General features: G+C 44.9%; 1 protein-coding gene across 9 annotated transcripts in view; it reads right to left on the bottom strand.

Moving 5' to 3' along the window:
* Window positions 1-2,096: 2,096 nt before the first annotated feature.
* MAPK10 (mitogen-activated protein kinase 10) overlaps window positions 2,097-19,832 on the bottom strand; it is a 413,215-nt gene continuing 395,479 nt past the window's right edge. For 4 of the 9 annotated variants that reach the window (XM_084860214.1, XM_084860212.1, XM_084860211.1 and 1 more), the window contains 3 exons: window positions 9,887-9,950; window positions 8,536-8,613; window positions 2,097-2,576 (listed from right to left, as the gene is read on the bottom strand). In XM_084860214.1, coding sequence (XP_084716340.1) covers window positions 2,434-2,576; window positions 8,536-8,613; window positions 9,887-9,950 — 285 coding nt within the window. In that variant the 3' untranslated portion in view covers window positions 2,097-2,433. Of the gene's footprint in view, window positions 2,582-8,535; window positions 8,614-9,886; window positions 9,951-19,832 lie in introns of all 9 variants that reach the window. The other 5 variants (XM_084860219.1, XM_084860218.1, XM_084860217.1 and 2 more) reach the window with 2 other exon arrangements.

Consider the following 19,832-nt stretch of genomic DNA (forward strand, 5'->3'; position numbering starts at 1 on the left):
TCAGTGGCACAGAGACACCTGTTTGAATCTTTTAACTCTGGGTTGCTCCATGCGTGTGCAACCCTTTTGGTGGCAGTGTGGGGGTGTTTCAGATATTCGTCCTAATGAAGAGGTAGTGGTGGGGAAAACGGCAAAGCCAAAATCAGCTGGGTTTAATGTTCCCAGAAGGGATATGGTTGAAACAGATTTTCAAAAACTCATTCACAGCCTCAAGCGCCTCAATTGGTGGTGCTCCAAACCTTCTTTCTATGATTATCTGAACAGCTGTGCGTGAAATAAACATACATAACAGAAAACACCCTTTTCCTCACCTTGTTGCTGCAACAGGAACGGTCTACGGGCACAGAGGTGTGGTTACAGTGAGAAGTCAATTTGCCAACACACAACATTCATTGCTATGGCGTATGTCCATCTCTCTCTAGTTAAGGCCTTCCAGGTGATGGTATCTGGAAGCCCTTCATCCTGACCAGAGTAAGTATGGCGCTTGAACAGAACAAATCCATGAGTCCTATTTGCCTCCCCACAATATCACACAAAGCCATCTTTTCTGCTTTAGTCCAGGAGCCTGGTACCTTACCCCTATTACCCACCCACCCTGTCACCATGACCTCTACAAGGAAAGAAGCCTGAAACATTTCCTGCCTAGTGGATCTTCCTTCCCAGGGCCAGATCGGGGAAGCTGGGGGAGTGTCTGCCTTTCCCTAATATAGACTATCTGAACTGCCTTGGTGGCCTGAGCTTGACCCAACTCCAGGCATTTGATTGGTAGACTGTCACATGGTTACCCACATTCGTTAATTCCTATTTATTTTTGTGGCCCATTTCTTCTAGCCTTTTTATAAAAAACAAAATGGGGTAACCTTAGGCAGCTGGAGATATGGCCTCAGCAGATCCTCCCTTGACCTAACAAGGTAAGATACTGCCTGCTGGATCAGATGAAAGGTCCCATCCTGCTTCCCACACAGACCAACCAAGAGGCCCCTCAGACGCCCACAAGCAGGACATGATGGCTATAGGCAACTCTTGACAACTCCCCTAGCTAAGCATTTATCTAACTATATGTATATTCTACAACATGGTGCCCCTGAGTGCCAATGTACCTGTGGATGCCTCTCTCCACATGCACTAGGCACCCCCCTCCTCTTGATTTTTATTTTATTTAAGTTTTATTTAATTAAAGCAATTAACTGGGGAGCTGCAAAACAAAGTGCTGCCCTTCAGCCCCATCTTTATTTGGGTTCAAAAGAGTGGTTTTGTGTTTTGGAGCTCAGATCCCCATCTCTACCCTGTACTTAATATCTTGGGCAAGTTATTTTTTCTTTTAACCTCACCAGTTTGCCTTCTGAGAAATAAGTCTTTTGTGATTGGCCATGCTAACCATGGCAGCCATTTTATGATGGGGCAAGCCCCCCCCATGGCAGCCATTCTGTGAGAGCACCCCACAACACACTCTCAAAATGCAAAATGTACCCACCGATTCAGAAAGGTTGGGGAACCCAATCAGTACTAAGAACTACCTGGTTGAACCTCTTTCCTTTATGAATCCTTCTAACAAACTGCTGTTAAAGATGATGCTGAAATGAAGGACTCTACATCATCAAGATTCTGAGAGAGCTTCAGTTTGGCTTGATTTCTACATGACTTCCAGCACAATCCTAGACATGTCTACTCAAAAGTAAGTCCAATTGAGTTCAATTAGGCTTACTTCTAGGTAAGTGGGAATAGGATTGCAATCATCACCTAATTTAAATCAACCCCTGGACCAACTAAACGGACTGTACACTGAGAATTATATTACAGATGAAATTTGCATTTAAAAACACACACACCAGGAGGTTTAGTTCTCCAGTGCAGACTGAGTGTACACATCAAGACTACTGCTCTTGAGATATGTGTACACATACAGCTGCACAGATATACTGAAATGCATATTTGCATGTATGTACACCAGGATACATGTGTGTTCCTCTGTTTGTCTGCCCAAAACAGAAACAGAAGGAGTTTAGGCAGGCACACATGTACACACATAAAGGGGAGTAGAGCTGCCCACCTTGTCATGCCAACGTGAAAAAGGACAGTTGCAGGTTGCTGGTTTTGCAGCCATTAAATTTTGCGATTTTATGAAAAGAGGCTTCTTTTAAGTATTTTTTTCTCAGGTTTTTTTTTTTTTTTTGCAGTAAGCATCATTGGAAGAAGACCAAAGCAGAGCAACTATAAGTTAAATATACACTTGAGCTTAGCTGCATTTACATAACTCTTTTAGGAGAAGCAGGCTCAAAGGGTTTCATTTTGTTTAATTGTTATGTGTGTTTGTTTGTTTGCAATTTTCTCTTCCTTTCCATCACCGAATTTCTTTTATAACCACAATGATTCCCCCCGCTCTAAATTACATCATCTTCTGAAGAACGTCGGGTTTCGCAGGCAGGCGGCTAGTCACCTGCAACAACCGAGGGGTCCTGCAGAAGCTTCCAAACTGCTGTCAGTGTCCGATGCCAGGGTCTGGTCTGTGGACATGGAGGAAATGTCATTGACGGATGAGGATGGAGGGAGGCTTTCGCTGCTGTTCACTGCTGCACCTGTGCTAAGAAAATGAACACCAGCGTGATTCAACCTGAAAGCTGGAGACTGCTTGAGAGGCAAGGATATATATGTAAGACTGAGGCGGCTGAGTTGGCCATAAGAAAAATTTGAAATCCATATAGCATAATATCTTTATTAGGCCAGCTCAAAGATCACAAGAAATGTCTTGCAAGATCTCCTGATCTCTTCATTGGGAAAGTTGTTAGAAAATCTTGAAAGCTTGCACACTGTGATCTTTGGGTTGGCCTAATAAATGTTTCACACTATATGGATTTAAGAATATCCATATCTCTATCATCTATCTATCTATCTATCAATCATCATCATCATCTATCTGGTGTTGGATCCAAAGAACTGTGAATGGAAGGAAATAGCCACTAATATTGTTCAGGCACCATCTCTGTGTATTTTGCTTAAAACTAAAACAACAACAACAAAGGAATTTTAAATACACATGTCCAGGGCCAGTTGTAGCTTTGAGAGGGCACTAGTGGGACCCCTCCTCTATCAGTAGACCCTAGTGGGCTTACCTGTCTGTGGTGAAAGTGCTCCAAGGTTAGAAACATTGTGAGAAACCCAAACTGTGGCTAGATCCAGCCACTTGGCACAGCTCAATAGTTCTGGGCCAGAAAAGAAAGATGGAGGGTGGGGAGGCATCAGCAGTGGGTTCTCCCAGGGTGCTGCAGGCAACCCTGGCAGCTGCCCATGGATGTTCGGTGCTGGCACCAGCCCTGCGCATGTCCCGTTCTCAAAAGGTTCCTAGCCTATGAGTTTTCCATTTGAGCTTCCTCCATACCCAAGTATGAAATTTCACATGCAGAAGATATGCATGGGATGGTTTGCCAGGGTATGCACATCACTTTGGTTTCTCATCAGCTAATTATCAACACAATGTGCTTGAGGTGATATGAGAGTTCTGGTCTGTAGTGTTTTTCTCTGTGGTAGTAGGAACACCTTGTAATGTCAAGGCAAAAATCAGCTCAAGAGAATGTGTTACGTGTGTGTGTGTGTGTGTGTGTATGTGTGTGTGTGAGAGAGAGAGAGAGAGAGAGGAGGGGGGAAGGAAGAAGCTTTAATGTCAATATATGCTGAAAAACATTTCTGACTAGGTCCCCAGGACTACTTTTCAGCTGGTGTGCTAAAAACATGCAATGGTTTACAACAAACAATTCAGACCTAAAACCAGACTGTTTATGTCTTAATATATTAAACTCGGTCTGCCAAGACTCAAGCTGTTTTTTCAATAGATGTGCTCCATACATTTTCCCAACAACACATAATAATAGGATGATAATTTGTCAGGCCAGACATTGCTCTCTTTTAAAATATGGCAGTCACTATAGTCCCGTTGCATAAGTCTGGAAAGATCCTTGTTCAGTATATAAATGTAAATAACATTGCAAGCCATTTCTTCTCTCTCTGTAAGGACGAGTGCGCCAGACACAGCGATACACATTTTTTTTACTGTATGCACAGGCAGGTTCAAACACTCAAGTGGCCGTCTGAGCCTTTCACAAGGTGGATGAGCCCCTCCCTCCACCACACACCTAAAGTAACATGTGACTCAATGTGTGATCACCCATGTGTGTGAGGCCCCTGTCTGAATAATCTCCCATGGAGAGTCAACATCAAGAGTCGGCATGGTAGGGCATTTGCCGAGGGCCCACACGCCAGCTGGGGCCCGCTGTCGAAAGCCCCCTGGAGTTGCCCATTTCCTTCACTATGGCAACCTGCTTGTTCACCTGCCTCTCAGTCTAACCCAGGCAATGGTGGTGGTGAGAAGGAGGAGCAGGAGATGCCACTGCCGACTTGCCCACTGGCTCTCTTCCTGTCAAGCAGGCAAGTGGTAGCAATGATGAGAAAGAGAAGGAGGGGTAATTACTGCTGTTAACGATCTCAGTGAGAAGGCAGAGACGCTGAGGAAGGGGAACACTGAGAGGGTCTCGGACAAGGGCCCTCAGACACCTGGAGCTGGCACTGCTTCCACGCCTCTTTTCTGGGGTGAAAGAGTAGAGTGAGTCAGGCCTTCATGCAAGCATGAGCATCTTCAGATACAGGCTGAAGGGGAGAAAGTTACACCTTTTTCTTCACTACCTAAATGAATTTACTAGTCAGGTAAATAAAATGTCTGAATGGGGTCTATGATAGGAGTGGCAGCTTGCCACCTGTAGGCTAATTTCAAATGCCCTCTGCAACTGATCAGTTCAGACCTCTGGCAAGAGAGATCTGTCCCTACTCTGGCAGCTCGCAGGCTAGAAAGGAAGGGGAGGGGGGTGCATGTCAGAAAGAGAGAGAAGGGGTGGCAGAAAGTCCAGTGTAGGTGGTGGCTCAGATTCTGGAGGGGCTACGACTCCATTGTGGGTTTCAGTCAGAATGAGCCCGAGCTCTAAAGGAGCTATCCAAGGTGCTAAGCCTATTTTGGGGATAGGGTTCAGCACCTTGGACAACTCCTTTAGAGTTCTTGCTGGTTCTGACTGAAGCCCAGGATGGATTCACCACCCCACCAAAATCAGAGCCACCAGACTCCACGAGGCATGGGTGGAGCCAAAGCTACCCACTTTTGGCTTTGGCTCCACCCATGACTGGCTTCCGCCCCTGGCCACCACCACCATGGAGTCCCCAGCCCTTGTCTATGATGTTAAAGGCACAATCCTATGCATGTTCACACACAAAAAAGGCCTAAAACTCCCAGCATGCCCCAACCAGCATGGCTGGTTGGGGCATGCTGGGAGTTGTAGGCCTTGTTTTCAGTGTAAACATGCATAGGATTGCTCTCTAAGTGTATGCTGGTTGCCATTACTGATGGTATGTTAGTCATATAGTTGGCATTCAGCATGGTTGGTGTGTTTGGTATGTTTATATATGCTTACTGTGTTAGATATATATGTGAGTTGTATATGCTTACTTGTAGCGTTAGTAGTATTATCCCATAAATAGCAGGTAAATATAAGCAGCCCCTGTGTAACATTTTTCCAATGCAATGGAACCCTTAACAAAAATATCCAAGTGCTTTCCATATTGCACAATTCTGCATTTCTTCTAGAGATTCTCATAACATTCAGGCTGATCCTGAATGAGGGGCATGGATTGTTGCAGGACTGGGCTGAAAATCTGAACTTCTCCTCCCGTAGTTTAAGTATAACAGGGAAGTGGATCATCCCCTCCCTCCCTGCCACCCTCTTCTCCTCTTATTCTTAATTGGATGCACTGAGTGCCCTCATGCTTTCTACTGATAATATTTCCCCCCAAGATATAAGGTAGCCTGAAAAATGATCATTTCATAAAGAAGCTTGTTTTCCATCCCTTATAAAAACAGGAACAACAGTAAAGACAGTTGTGTTCCATGGAGCTAAAAATGAACATGTAATTGAAAGAACAGCAGTGAAATATCTATCTATCTATCTATCTATCTATCTATCATCTACAACAACAACAGCGACAACAACAACAACAACAACAACAACAACAGTAGCAATTCCCTCCCCTCTAAGAATGGAGTAAATAAAATACCGCCTTGCAGGAACAAAAACTACATATGAATTAGGATGACGATCCATTTTAGGTGAAAGCGAGTCCTTAATGAGTCCTTGCAAATTACTTCTCCATATGAGCAAATCATGGTATCGTTACACATGAATCATCTCCCACACGCTGCTCTGGCTGACAAATTTGCTCGTGAACAATTATTTATTCTGATACCTCCTCCATCTTGTGGAGAAATTGTGCTGGGCACTGGCACAGGAAGCATTTAAATCAAGCATGCCCATTCTGTCTTTCACTTTTGACTCTGCAAGAACCTGGATGAATGGTCATAACTGAAAGTGAGGTGTGTATGGCTCTTTGAAGCGCCAATGTCCCCTATGCTGTTCTGCAACCTATTGTAAAACCTCTTTTGGTTTTTCCTTGCTATGCTTTTGCATAATTTGGATGGTGTTCCACACCTGCGATTGCATCCAGGTGGGGTTGGAAAAGGGAAATTTGGTGTGGGATTCAGACTCACCTGCTTCCTCCTCCATGCTCCATGGAATGTTTTGGAGAGGTCTGCAACCCCCACCCTCTACCAGCTTTGGGGCAGTTGCTGACCCAGTGATGTCATCATGAGGTCATAAGAGAGAGGGTGGAAGCAAGAAATGTCTCTGCCTTCACTCTGGTATCTTCTGGGTAGGAAGATTTGAAGAAGCGGTAGCAGGCAACAGTGTGTGTGCGCGCGCGCGTGTGTGTGTGTGTAAATGCCACTATCTGTAAGGAGGGCAAGCAAGGTGCCTCTGTTAGCATCCCCCAACATTGAAGCACTGATGTGGGTCACCTGGAGCCATTGTGCATGAGAGCAACTAACCCAGAAAGCTTAGCATCACAGGCCTATCCTTTAAGAAAGGGGCAGGTTATTAATCCAAATAAATTAAATCCATGACAGCTAAAAAGCTGCTGCTGAACCACATACATCATCATTGTCGTCATCAGGAGGAGGAGGAGGAAGAGGTGTCATCTGCTTGGAGTATAGCAGAGAAGAGTACTGAGAGTGACTTACAAACCTTCATGCAGATACTGATCTTTGTGAAGCTGGAACACAGATTTCCTAGATCTTGTATATTTGAAAGAAACTGGATGTGATTCAAGGGTTGCAGCTCATACCTTTGCATGAAAGGGACAGCATAATTTCACTTTACACGAACACTGCATGGAAGCACACTGATGTCTTTCCCCTTTATGTTCAGAGAGGAGAGGTACAGACAACACTCATTGTTATGAGATTCGGGGGTGGTCAGCAAGATCTCATACTCCTTCCCTTTTCAAGTGCAAATTCCTCCCTAAGGAATACCCTTCACCACAGTTAAGGCTAGACAGGGTTTCATTTTAACCAGGATGTAAAACCAGGGTTTCAAGATGATGAGCAAACTCTGCTTAAGAGGGAACCTGAACCAGGCCTACACAACTTGGTGACCTACTATGCCAAACATATTCCACCAGCCATGGATTGTGGTCGTCCGGGACCTTGACAATTCCCCTGTTTTTGCCATCCCAGGGAGACAGCAAAAACAGAGATCTATCAAACTCTTGGCAGGCTACAATACATGGCTGGTGAGCTGAGTTCTGCCTGTAGCAGTCTTGGCATTAACCATGGTTAAGATCAGACCAAAAGATCATCTTCTACCACAGTTATACCTGGCAGAGGAAAGGTAGGGAGCAAGGCAGGTGGTGGTGGTGGTGGTGGTGGAATTAACGTGTGAACCCATATCCCTTAATGATGGTTAGGGGAGCAGCTGACTAAAACTACACCAACTAAAATGTTTTATCTATGAATGCAGCCAATATATGATACCATGGGCCAAACTAAGCATTCTGCTAATCACGCATAGCAGAGCTATGCACGATTCGGTTACTTATTTGAGTGTAAGTGCATGTGGCCCCAATGTGGATCAGGACCATGGTGATTAGGGAGGGGGATTTTAGTTTCCCCCTCTCCCATTTTTGTCCCAGAATTCCCCCTCCCGGGGGGAGGGGTAAAAAAAAGAAAAGAAAACACATCCCCATTGGAATAAATGCTGATGTTTGTTTCTTTCTCCTTTTTTTAACTTTCCATCCCCCCTGGAATTTCCAGACCAAAAATTTTAATACTACAACACTGGAGTTCAGTTAATAAAGCTCATCTTCCCATGATGTGTAAAGCTGTTTGAAATAATGCCCAGCCTCAAATCGACGCAAGAACAGCTGCCGATGGTTCGTTAACAGCCGCACATTAAGGGCACAATCTGATGCATGTTCAGACAGAGAAATGCCCTACAGCTCCCAGCATTCCCTAGCCAGCCATGCTGTTTGGGGGATGCTGGGAGTTGTAGGACTTTTCTCTGTGTAAGCATGCATAGGATTGAGCCCTAAGAGACTTCAGTAAGAATCTATCTTTGTAAGAGGGAGCTTGCAGTGAACACAATATGGTTATTCACTGGGACTGAGTACCTGAGGGAGAAGGCTGTCCTTTTACTACACCGTTTTTAGTCTTTTCTTCAGAATTCATTACTTCCTTGTAGATTAATTCTGCAAGAGACAAAGGACCCAGTTACAAAGATGCATCAGCATTGCTAATCTCTCTTCTCCCATCACCCCCCCCCCCACACACACACACTATCATTTAAAGCTATATGTGAATGGATGACTTCAACAAAAGATCAGCCTTAAAAGCAAGTCCACATAAGTTACTAGTCCACACCATTTATACTAGCCTATACCTGCCTATATACTAGTATATCTGTCTGTATGTGTTATTTCTGGCATGTCAACAGCCTGGAAGAGGAAAACTCCCTTCTGGCTCACAAAAAATACACATACACACAGATTTGTTGAAGCAGGGCTAGGCAACATTTTGGGGCCATGGGCACGTTGGGAAATTTGAGAAACTGTCCTGGATACAACCATAAAATACTTTCATGGGTAGGGATGTCAAAGCAAGCTTTACCCCATTGGGTGGATTCCACAGACTTGCAGACCGGTTTCCTAACCTTCGGGAATTTTGCACAAAATTTGTGCAAAGTACAATACATGTGTTAGTGCTTATGGTTTAGATAGATAGATAGATAGATAGATAGATAGATAGATAGATAGATGATAGATAGATAGCTTATGACAGGGGTATTGAATCTTTGTCTCAATCTGGCCCAGATGGCCACTCCCCCTTCCTCTGGCACCACCCCATTCCCCCCAAATGCTAATTGTTCTTTGGTTCACCAGCTTTTGTGCACTTTTCTCCCCTTTCCCAAAGTTTATGCCTCCCCTAAAAGTTACTTTAGCTTTAAGCTAACATATGCTAGTATTTCCTCTGTGTTGGGGGAATGTTAGCCCCACCCCCTTTTGCCTTCATTCCTGCCCATGACCTGAATGCAGCCCCCTGAGAGTTTCTCTGAAATTCGACATCCCTGGCTTATGATATAGTGCACTCTGTGTCATAAGCAATATATACCATAAACACGATGTCACAAGGAATATATCTGTTAAGCATCACATCATAAGCAACCACTATGAGCAGCAGAGAATGACGGGGATGGGGGGGAGGACACCAGAGGCTTATAATGTAGCCTGTAGCGTGAACATGAGAAACTGCCTTAGACTAAGTCAAACTACTGATATACTGTCAACACTGACTGGCAGCAGCTCTCCGGGGTTTCAGGCAGGAGTTTTTCCAGCCCTCCCTGGAGATGCCAAGGATTGAACCTGGGACCCTCTGCATGCCAAGCAGGGGCTCTACCACTCAGCTACAGACCCTCCCGCAATGTCCATTCAGGACTCATGTCCTATGCCTTAAAAACGAGATTACCTTTCCACTCTTCAATCGTGTGTTCTCTTTCATCCAGCTGCTTATCATATATCTGCGGAGGTGGCTGTCAAGTCAAAACACAGAGAGGTAAACAGAATATGCTATATTAGGAGCATAAAACGGAATTAAGCCCAGGCATAAAGCTGGGGGACTTTAAATACCAAAACTGCAAGGAAATGAAAAAGTAATCAATTTCCACCACAGCAACCCACTCTGCCCTGCAACATGGGGGCGGGGGGGATTGGAGTCATTACAAGCAGGCCCATCAACAATCCATTAACGTGCTGCCACATGCAACGTTTGTAAATATTAACTCAGATTGTGGTTAAAGAGAATTTCTTCCCCTCAAAATGTGGATTGGCCTGGGCTGTAGCTAAATTAATTATCCATATCTTATATAACGTTTTAAGCAAGGGCCCTTTCAGTGTTGCATAAGTCTTGAATGGCACCATTTTTTCCTGGGCTAAAGTTAGGGATCCTGGAGAAATTTGAGATGGACAAAAATGAGCTTGGGTTTCTAAGAATCCGGCCTGCGGAATTCCACGGTGGACCAACCTCAGGCCGCACAGAGTCTGTGGACTTTCAGATCTTTTTTTTTTTTACTTTCCCAAAATTTACGCATATTTATTTGTACGAAAACACTCACGTTTCTGCTGAGGAGGAGTTGAATGGGATGAGGGACGATACGTGAAATGCCATGTACTGAGGTAAATTATGTAAATTATGTACCGAGGTAAATTTACTGAGGTAAATTATATACTGAGCTAGATTATGTAAATTATGTACTGAGGTAAATTATGTAAATTGTTATGAACCCTCTTGAGGAATGATTTGCGTATTTTTCCACATAACAAAAAAAATTGAATCCATCTCTGAATGGACAACAGAATAAAAGACAACTGACAATCCATGAAACAAACACAGAGTGGATTTTACCCAGTCTGTACATCCCTAGCTGCAGTCAACTTTTTTTTTTCCTTAGCAAATCTTCAGGTCTTATGAATGGTTCACAGTTGTCCAGCTCCTGGCACAAGAAATCCTTGGCAGCCTTTGTATGAAGCAAGGCACCTAGGGATGTCAGAGAAATCCGCCACGGACCCCAATGAGGCCAGATTCTGCATCTGGCCTCCGGAGTCCATGGCAGAAAGGATCCCTTACCTCCACCTCTCTGTGGAATCCTCCCCGCCCAGACCTCCCCGCCGGCAGCTCTGGAGCACCAGTGATACAGCCGCCATTGCCATGCCGTATCGCTGGCCAAGGCTGACTCCGGATGCAAATGGCATCCACTACGCCATTTGCGGCCGTAAAGCTCTTAGATTAAGCTAAATGCAGCCATAAATGGCTGCATTTAGCTTAAAGTAAGGGTTTTACGGCCGCAAATGGCGTCTGCTATGCCATTTTCCATGCGATAGGCTAGCCTATCAAACCACTTTGTAGTCTGGATATGTGCACGTAGAACAGGTCTGGTGAATGCTTCAAGACGTGTTTAGGGATGGGCAGATTCCCTACCTGCTTCTCCACTGGGGAATCCGCCCTTGGGGGGAGGCGATCCATCCCTCCCCCCGGAATCCTCACCAGCTGGCTCCGTTCCGCGGTGATTCCGTGGAGCCGCTGGCTGGCTCCAGAGCGCCAGCAATACGGCCGCCATTGTCGTGCTGTATCGCTGGCTGAGGCTGACACTGGATGCAAATGGCACCCACTGGGCTGGGTAAAATCTCCCAGGGGACTGGCCAGTGAGCTCATATTATGCCAGTACTTTTTCAGTTGCACTGGCTGCCAGTCCATTTCCACGCCTGATTCAAAGTGCTGGTATTAACATTCAAAGCCCTTAACAGCTTGGGGCCAGGTTATCTGAAGGATCACCTCTTCCCATATGTGCCGGACCTTAAGATCATCCTCAGCAGCCCTTCTCTGTTAGCCCCTGCCAAAGGAAGTGAGGCGGGTGGCTACTAGGAGGAGGGCTTTTTCTGCTGTGGCGCCCCGGTTGTGGAATGGGCTCCCTACTGAAGTTCGCCTGGCACCTACATTGTATTCCTTCCGGCACCAGGTGAAGACCTTTTTATTTTCCCAGGCATTTTAGCATTTTAGCTTTCTAGACTTTTACCTTTGCTGTTTTAAATCTGTATTTTTTTAAATTCCTGCACTGCTGCTAGGCTTTATTGTGATTGTATTGTTATATTGTGGTTTTAATGTTCTATATATTTTAAATTGTTTTATTGTGTGCCATTTGGTTTTAATTTTTATGGACTGCCCAGAGAGCTTTGGCTATTGGGTGGTATAGAAATTAAATTAAATGAATAAATAAATAAATAAATAAATATTCACAAGACCTGTTCTACGTGCACATATTCAGCCTACAAAGTGGTTTGACTCCAGACTGATACTGATCAGCAATGCAAAGTTTAGCTTGCTAACAAGAGTGGAGTGATCATATCAGTATAGTTTCATATTCCATATGGAGAACTTTGCAGGGATAGGAATACCCCCATGAGCCCATGAATGGATGGAGCAGCCTTCCCTGGCATCAAAGGCCATGCTGGCTGGGGAAGATGGGAGCTGTTGTCCATTATATCTGACGAGCACCAGGTTAGGGAAAGCTGGGATCGATAGATGGATAGACAAAAGTGCCCCGGGAAGAAAAGAAAAAAAAACCTTCAAATTTGTGAATTGATCTATCACACTAGGTGGTTGTATTTTGATGCGGTACATAAAAAGCCCTGATGTGGCAGCTCTTCCCTCCTGGGAGCCCTGTTTACTTTAAGGAAGAGAAAGGGAACAAAGGAAATGGTAGATTGAAAGAGAGCTTCAGATGAAAATCCCACTGGCAATTCCATTGCCACCTGCACTCGAGGCATTCATGGGTCAGTTTTGAGATAGCATGAAGGCACAGCATCTTGCTGAGATGCCTGAAAGTACTCCACAGCAACAGAAGGACAGAGGAGAGGGGAAAAGAGACCCAGAAAAGCCAAAGATCGGGGGGGGGGGGTTATGCCTGCCAGAGACATTTTAAAATAGCTTGTGAGATGCGAAAAGATTTCACAGCATTAAAAGAAGGACAATTCCATGGGATCTGAATGCAGCAGGAGCTCTTACCCCTGTCCCCCTCCCTGCAGGAAAGGGGTCTCAGGAGATCCTTAAAAGACCAGTTTGCTTGAAAATACTGGAGAGTTATCGCAGTAGTCATCATTTTTATTAATATCTATTTTCAAATATTCGAGCCAATTGAGGAGAGGGAAGAACAAGCAAACACAAAGACAGGGCAACGTTGGCTTGATGCAGCTACAGTTTTCCCCAAGCAGTGGCATACTACTGATACCCCTAGCAGTGCTTGTTGAGCTGTTTCCCTTTCTCTTGCTAGACTGAAACTGCAAGCAAACAAAGCAATCTGTTGCACTCAGCTCCAAGCTAGGCAGGTTGAATGGGGCCCATATTCTGGTGCCTTGGAACAGTCCCCAGGCATCCAAAGTCAGGGCCTATTCTTCACCATCAGGGCTAGATCTAGTGCACTGATTACACATTCTATATACTGCTATTGTAGCATTATTTCCTGCTTCTTATTCCACATTATCCAAAATACTGCAACAAATGTCATTGTATGTCCTACGAGGTATAAATGTGCAAGAGGGATATAGCATTATCATGATGAGGTCATAATGATATGACACAAAGTGTAGATCTGGTCCAAGTGTCAGGTCATAGCGAAATCTAGAGAGTAAGAGGCCATTCTGCATGTCCAAAGAGCATGTTTGGAACACTAGGCATAACTCTAGGGATATGTGAATCAGCTAAAATCAAGCTTGCCAAACTTCTCCAAATTCCACCTTGAAGCTCTTTCTTACTCAAGTCTGTATCAGATTGCAAGCTTTGTTTTTTTCTTTTCACACAAAATCCATGCATATTTCCATGCAACTTTTTCCAAACATAAGCATCAATTGCTCACATTTTTAAATGTATGCATTCTTCTACCACTGATTAAAGTTTATGTTTACACATTTTTCAAAGGTACACATGTTTTCATGCCCGTTGCTCAATTGTACGCATGCTGCCAAATGCATTTTGGGGGATCTGTGAATCACATTGCAAACTTGGAAATGTACGGACTTTGACTGTAGACTGCATCTGGATCTGTGTTCAGTCTGAAAGGTGCAATCTGGATAAATGGTGAACAGAAAATGAACCAAAACAATTTTTTCTTGCATCCCTACCTAACTCGTAGGTTCTCAAGCTTGGGGGCAGGCCTCCATGCTGGGAGTGACAGCTGAAAAGTCCTCCACCAGATGAAGATAGAAGATGCTCCCACATGGGGGCATGCAGAGGCATTCAAGATGAAATTGGACAGCCATCTGTCAGGGATTCTTTGACTTGGATCCCTGCATTGGGCAGGGGGCTGGACTTGATGGTCTTATAGGCCCCTTCTAACCCTACCATTCTATGATTCTCCGATTCTATGGGCAGCCCATTTTTGTGGGTTTACATCTTGATACATACTGTCCACACTACTGGGCAGGATATAGCCATGTCATATGGGGCGGGGAAGGGGAGATTCATTCCCACCTTCTCCCCCCACCCCCCTTTTCTTCCCAATGCACTTGCAGGTTTGGGGTGGAGCAGAGCGGAGAAGAAATTGGTGAGTTCTTGGCTCTACTGCGGGGGTGTAGAACCCAGACCACATGGGGAGACCCAGTGTGGTGTAGTGGTTAGAGTGCTGGGCTGGGACTTGGGAGATAGGGGTTCTAGTCCCGGCTCAGCCCTGAAGCTCACTAAGTGACTTTGGGCCAGTCACTGACTCTCAGCCTAACCGACCTCACAGGGTTATTGTTGTGAGGACAAAATGGTGAGGAGGAGAACCATGTAAGCCATCTAGGGTTCCTTGCAAGAGGAAAAAAGGTGGGATATAAATGTGATGATGATGACGATTCCCTATATGGCGGCCTTTCTGTACCTGGTGCCCTCCAGATGTTTTGGACTACAGTTCCCATCAGCTCCAGCCAGCTTGGCCAATGGTCAGGGATTCTGGGAGCTGTAGTCAAAAACACCTGGAGGGCACCAGGTACAGAAAGGCCGCCATATGGTGTAATACAGTTTCCTTTTATTGTTCATAAAACCATCACTTTTGCTTTCGATATGAAGATGTCTCCCGTCCTTACTTCAAACCAGCACGCCTCCAGCAGCATCTGCTCACCCCGAAGGCTTGTGTGAAAACTCGCCAAGCCTTTGCAATCCCAGCCGAAGACCTCTCCTTTCTGCTGGTTGTGGCATCTCAAAGCTCTCTTGCCGAACCTACGACTGCAGCGTACAAGCCTAGCCCATGACAATAGGGGGGTGATGAACCTGGGTCATCTGGATTAGTGCGTCTGACAGTCTGTCACTCAGCAGTGCTGTCAGGCCTAGAGCTTGCATTTGCTAATGAGGGGGAAAGCAGAGTGCACAGGCTGCAGGGAGGGAGGGAGGGAGGAGAAGAGGCAGACAGGAAGGAAAACCCAAAGGGGATGAGGGCTGCAGGTTCACCAAATGCTGACGCTGTTGTCTGCTTCATTAGGCAGCCCATTCTAGGGTTCCAGCAGGAGTGGCTGGAGGAGGGGTGAGCTGGGCAGAACTGTAGTTTAAGTCACATCAGCTGAGCCCCTATAGTCCCCATCAGGGAGAAAGGATAAGAATCCAAGCGCCAGGCAGCACGTTGCACTAATCATGTAGCATGTGGCTGGAGGTTAGCCTTTTATTTACTCTATAGTAAGCATGAGCAACCCCCAGTCAGATCGGAAACACCATGCACTGGGAGGGAGGATTACACCTTACCACCACCGTTTCACCTTGAAATTCACTCACACAGAGAGAGACCGGGGGTGGGGGAATATGAAAAAATATCCATTGGCATCATTTTTTTTTCTTTTTTAACTCCTCCGCCTCGCCTCACACACACATACACCAGGGCGGATTTGGGGGGAACAGTTGAGGGAAGGTCGAATCCTCCCCTCCTGATGCATGGTGATCCCAATCTGAATTGGGGATATGTGCACGTACACTAGAGTAAATAAAAAGTTACCCCTCAGCTACATGCTACACGATTAACTTAATGTGTAGTTTGGCTCAGAAGTTCAATCATTCCCATTTTTCCCCCAGAAGGTCTCACCCTGGCTGGCAGTTTAAAGAAACAAAACAGCAGGCTTTAGTCTGAGCCAGAGTTTGGCTCCAGAAACACTTCTAGCAGCTTGTGAGAAGTGCCGTTAAAAAGACGGTGCCTTTAAGCTTGTGCATATTGTTCATGTAGGAGAAGGAGAAGCATGTTTTCTGCTTTCTTCAGCAACCTGGGTTTCAGTCACCAGGCCTAATTTTTAAGTCAGCATAGCAACCAAGTGCCTAAATTTGTCCACCCATAGCAAAAACGTAAGCTCTTTATGTAGTCATTTTTATTCAAAAATTTCATCGTTTCTTATTACGCTTTAAAAAACAACAACCCCAAATTAGAGCCCTAGCTAAAAAGGAGAATGTACAGGACATTCACAGAATCATTACATGTAAGCATATGCTATCTGCTGCTGAACTTGCTTGCCCCTTACAACTGCAAGCAGATGCCGGTAGTCATGGTTACAGTTGCCAAGGAAACAAAAGGAAAAAGTCCTGAGACAGCATTGACTTCCAGCTTGACCAGCTACCCTCACCTGAAAGTCTACAGAGATTGTTCCAATATAGGAAAGACTGATGAAATCTAGAAATACATCTCTGTGCCATAGATGCTCATAAAACGTTACACGCTTTTAATCTGATAACAGCTACCTGTGAAACTCTCCATATACACATTTTGAGATCAAGGGGCTAATTGGGTGTAGTGGATCATCTCCCTAATGCAGTTCCTCAAGGTCATTTGCCTGGACATAAGTCCAGATGGTTCACTGCAGTCAACACAGTTCAGGTGCAAGTTATATGTTCGTCCAACCAACCTAGAGATACAGCAAAATGCCATGGAGAAAAGGCCTTCAGGTAGGTATAGGTTACCCAAGGGCTTTATAGTGAAATTGCACTATTTTGCAATAAAAGAAAAAGCATGAGAGGAAAACCATAATTCACACACAAACACAGTTCTAGGGAACGGAAGCTGATTGACCAAGGGGCAATTAAGGAACAATTCATCAGTAAATCACCAGTAATGCTGAGTCATACTGAGCAAAAAGCAATTAGCAGCAGAGGCAAAAGGAATAAGCTTCCAATTAAAGTTGCAGGGGAATTTTATTTAACAGGGCAGCTTACATAGGTTGATAATGTGCACACTTTTAAAATGATAACATCTGAGCAATTCTAAGGAGGTTTAGAAAAAGACGTATTCCAAGAGGAGGAGGTTTAGGAAAGGTTTGTCTAAAAGGCTCTGGGATTGTTAGAAATACAGGGTACTAGAGAAAGGGGAAATACTGGATGGCATACTGATATATGCAGGACAGGGCAGAATATCCAGTTTTACAGATCAATACAAAAGAGTATGTTAAAAATATTTTCCTGGGGCATAAAAGAAAAACCTGAGTGGGATGGAATGCCAATTTCTTTATACAGCCAAGGGTAGTTCAGAGGCTGATAAACAGATGACTTGGCTTTGACTTCCCCTTTCCAGACCTATCTCGAATACCAAAATGTGCCAGCAGAAATCATCACTCAGGCTACACTGGAGCACACCAGCAAACCTTTAAAAGTCAGTGTTTAGTGTGCCACGGCAGTCAGACAGCAGAGGAAACTAAAAAACCATATAGGTGGAAGATATATCAATCAAGCATGAAAGATCCAGGGGAGAGATATTTATTGATCATATTTATCTATTGACCTTCATGGGAGCACAGAGCAATGCCCTATCCTCACAACAACCCTGTGGGGTGAATTAGGCTGAGAGACACTGACTGGCCCAAAGCCACCCTAGTGAGCTTCATGAGTGAGCAGGGAATCAAATCCAGGTCTCCCTGATCCTACTTCAATATGCTACCCACTAGATTGCATGCATATGTACAGGCATACAACCCTTCCTATCCCCATCATAACTTTTCAAAGAACATTTGGTCAGGGGAGAATGGAGTAACTTGTAACTCTCCAGATGTTTTGGCCTACAATTCCCATCAGCCTGAGCCAGCATAGCCAAAGGTAAAGGATGGTGGGAGCTATAGGCCATCTGGAGGGCCACAAGTTGCCCACCCCTGCCACAGGCCCTTGAGAGAGCTGATTTCTAAAGCTGATTTCCACATCCATCTGGAAGAGCATAAGTAACATGTTCCATTTCATGGTATGCTACACAATACTCTGGCCCTTGCCAGGTGTTCAAAAATCCAAATAATGGGCATGGGGGAGGCCATCTCCACTTTCCCAACCTCTGTGTGTTTATCACAACATCTGTAGCAGATCATCTGTATACTCTCTTCCAGATCCCATGTAGAGGACATGTTCACGTTCAGCTGTATGTGCAGGACCTTCCCCAACCTGCTGTCGCTGCAGACAGGCATACACATTCATGATCGACAGGTTCTGAACAGTAGCAAAGGGTTTCCCTGTGTGGCTAGGAGCAAACCATTATTCTGCTGGGTCGCTTGATCCCTTTGCCATCCATCAGCTCGCTTGGTCTAAAAACATACATCTCTCACTGTGTGCTCACAGGCAAGAGGTTAGGGTGCCCTACTTTAAAGAGGACATTCCTCTACTTGAAGGTGTCTTCTCTTTAAAGTACTGACCAGTCCATGCCTGGTTGGAAAGAAGGAACCATAATAAGAAGGAAGAACCGGGGACTTGATGTTGCCCATCAACAGTTAGCAGCAGACTAAGCAGGCACACAGGTCCTTGCTACCCCACTATGGGGGGACATACTGCTTTTCTAAAATTAAATTATAATAATTTTCTAAATTTGCATCTAATCATCTACATGAGCTTACATGTGTTTTATGCCAATCTGCGTCCTCTTTTGTCCTCTTGTTTAATTGAGGCATTTCTGCTCTTTGGGTGATGCATAAGTGGCCACTCTACAAGAAGTCAATCTGGCTATCTGATAGCCAGCTTGACCACTTCAGTTCACTTGACCCACATCTTGGCCTATGCAGAGGGTCATGTGAATCAGCCCACCTAACCATAAGAAGAGCTCTGCCTGACTGGACTAAGGATCCAACTCTTCCAGCATCCTTTCCCTACCACATCCAGGTGCTTCTGGGGAACCATTCTGTCAGCATACTATTCTATGAACCCTCCTCCACAGGGCATGAAGGCAACTGCTTTCCCACATTACAAAAGACAATCAAGGACGATCCTGGGAAGTCAGGAAGCCAGGCTGACATTTGTTCATATTGGCACACATTTTGATACATGGCACCATTGTTTTCCAAAAGCACAGCAGCCATTTTATGAAGGTATAATATAAATATATAAAATGTCTATGTATTATTTTAAAAATATACACCATTCTACAAAAGTATTCAAGGCAATTTGGATTATAACATAACAAACCTGGCAACCAATGCCCTATGACTATAATAAAAATAGAAAAGAACAGTAAGAACAATATTGCAAAAATGGTCACTAGCCAGCAATTGCCCAAATCCCAGCAGTTTAAGAGGTTAATGCAGTCTTCTTCAACTTATTGCCCTGTAGAGGTGTTGGAATGCAACTCCCATGGGCCATCCTGGTTGGGAATTATGAGAATTACAGTCCGACACATCTGGAGGGCAACAGGTTGGGGAAGGCTGGGTTAGTGTGTGGAATAGGCAAGGACTGGGAACACATACATACTAGCAGTGGAGACTGGTGGCTCCAATCTTAGTGGGGCAGTGAATCTGCTCCAGATTTCAGTCAGAACCAGTCAGAACTCTGAAGGAGCTATCCACAGTGCTTCTGCACCTTGGATAGCTCCTTCAGAGTTCTGACTGGTTCTGACTGAAATCCAGAGCGGATTTACCACCCCACTGACATTGGGGCCACCAGCCTCCACCAC

This window comes from Heloderma suspectum, chromosome 5 (assembly GCF_057233095.1).
Source record: "Heloderma suspectum isolate Gila_16-S chromosome 5, 16-S_ref, whole genome shotgun sequence".
Classification (NCBI taxonomy): Eukaryota; Metazoa; Chordata; class Lepidosauria; order Squamata; family Helodermatidae; genus Heloderma; species Heloderma suspectum.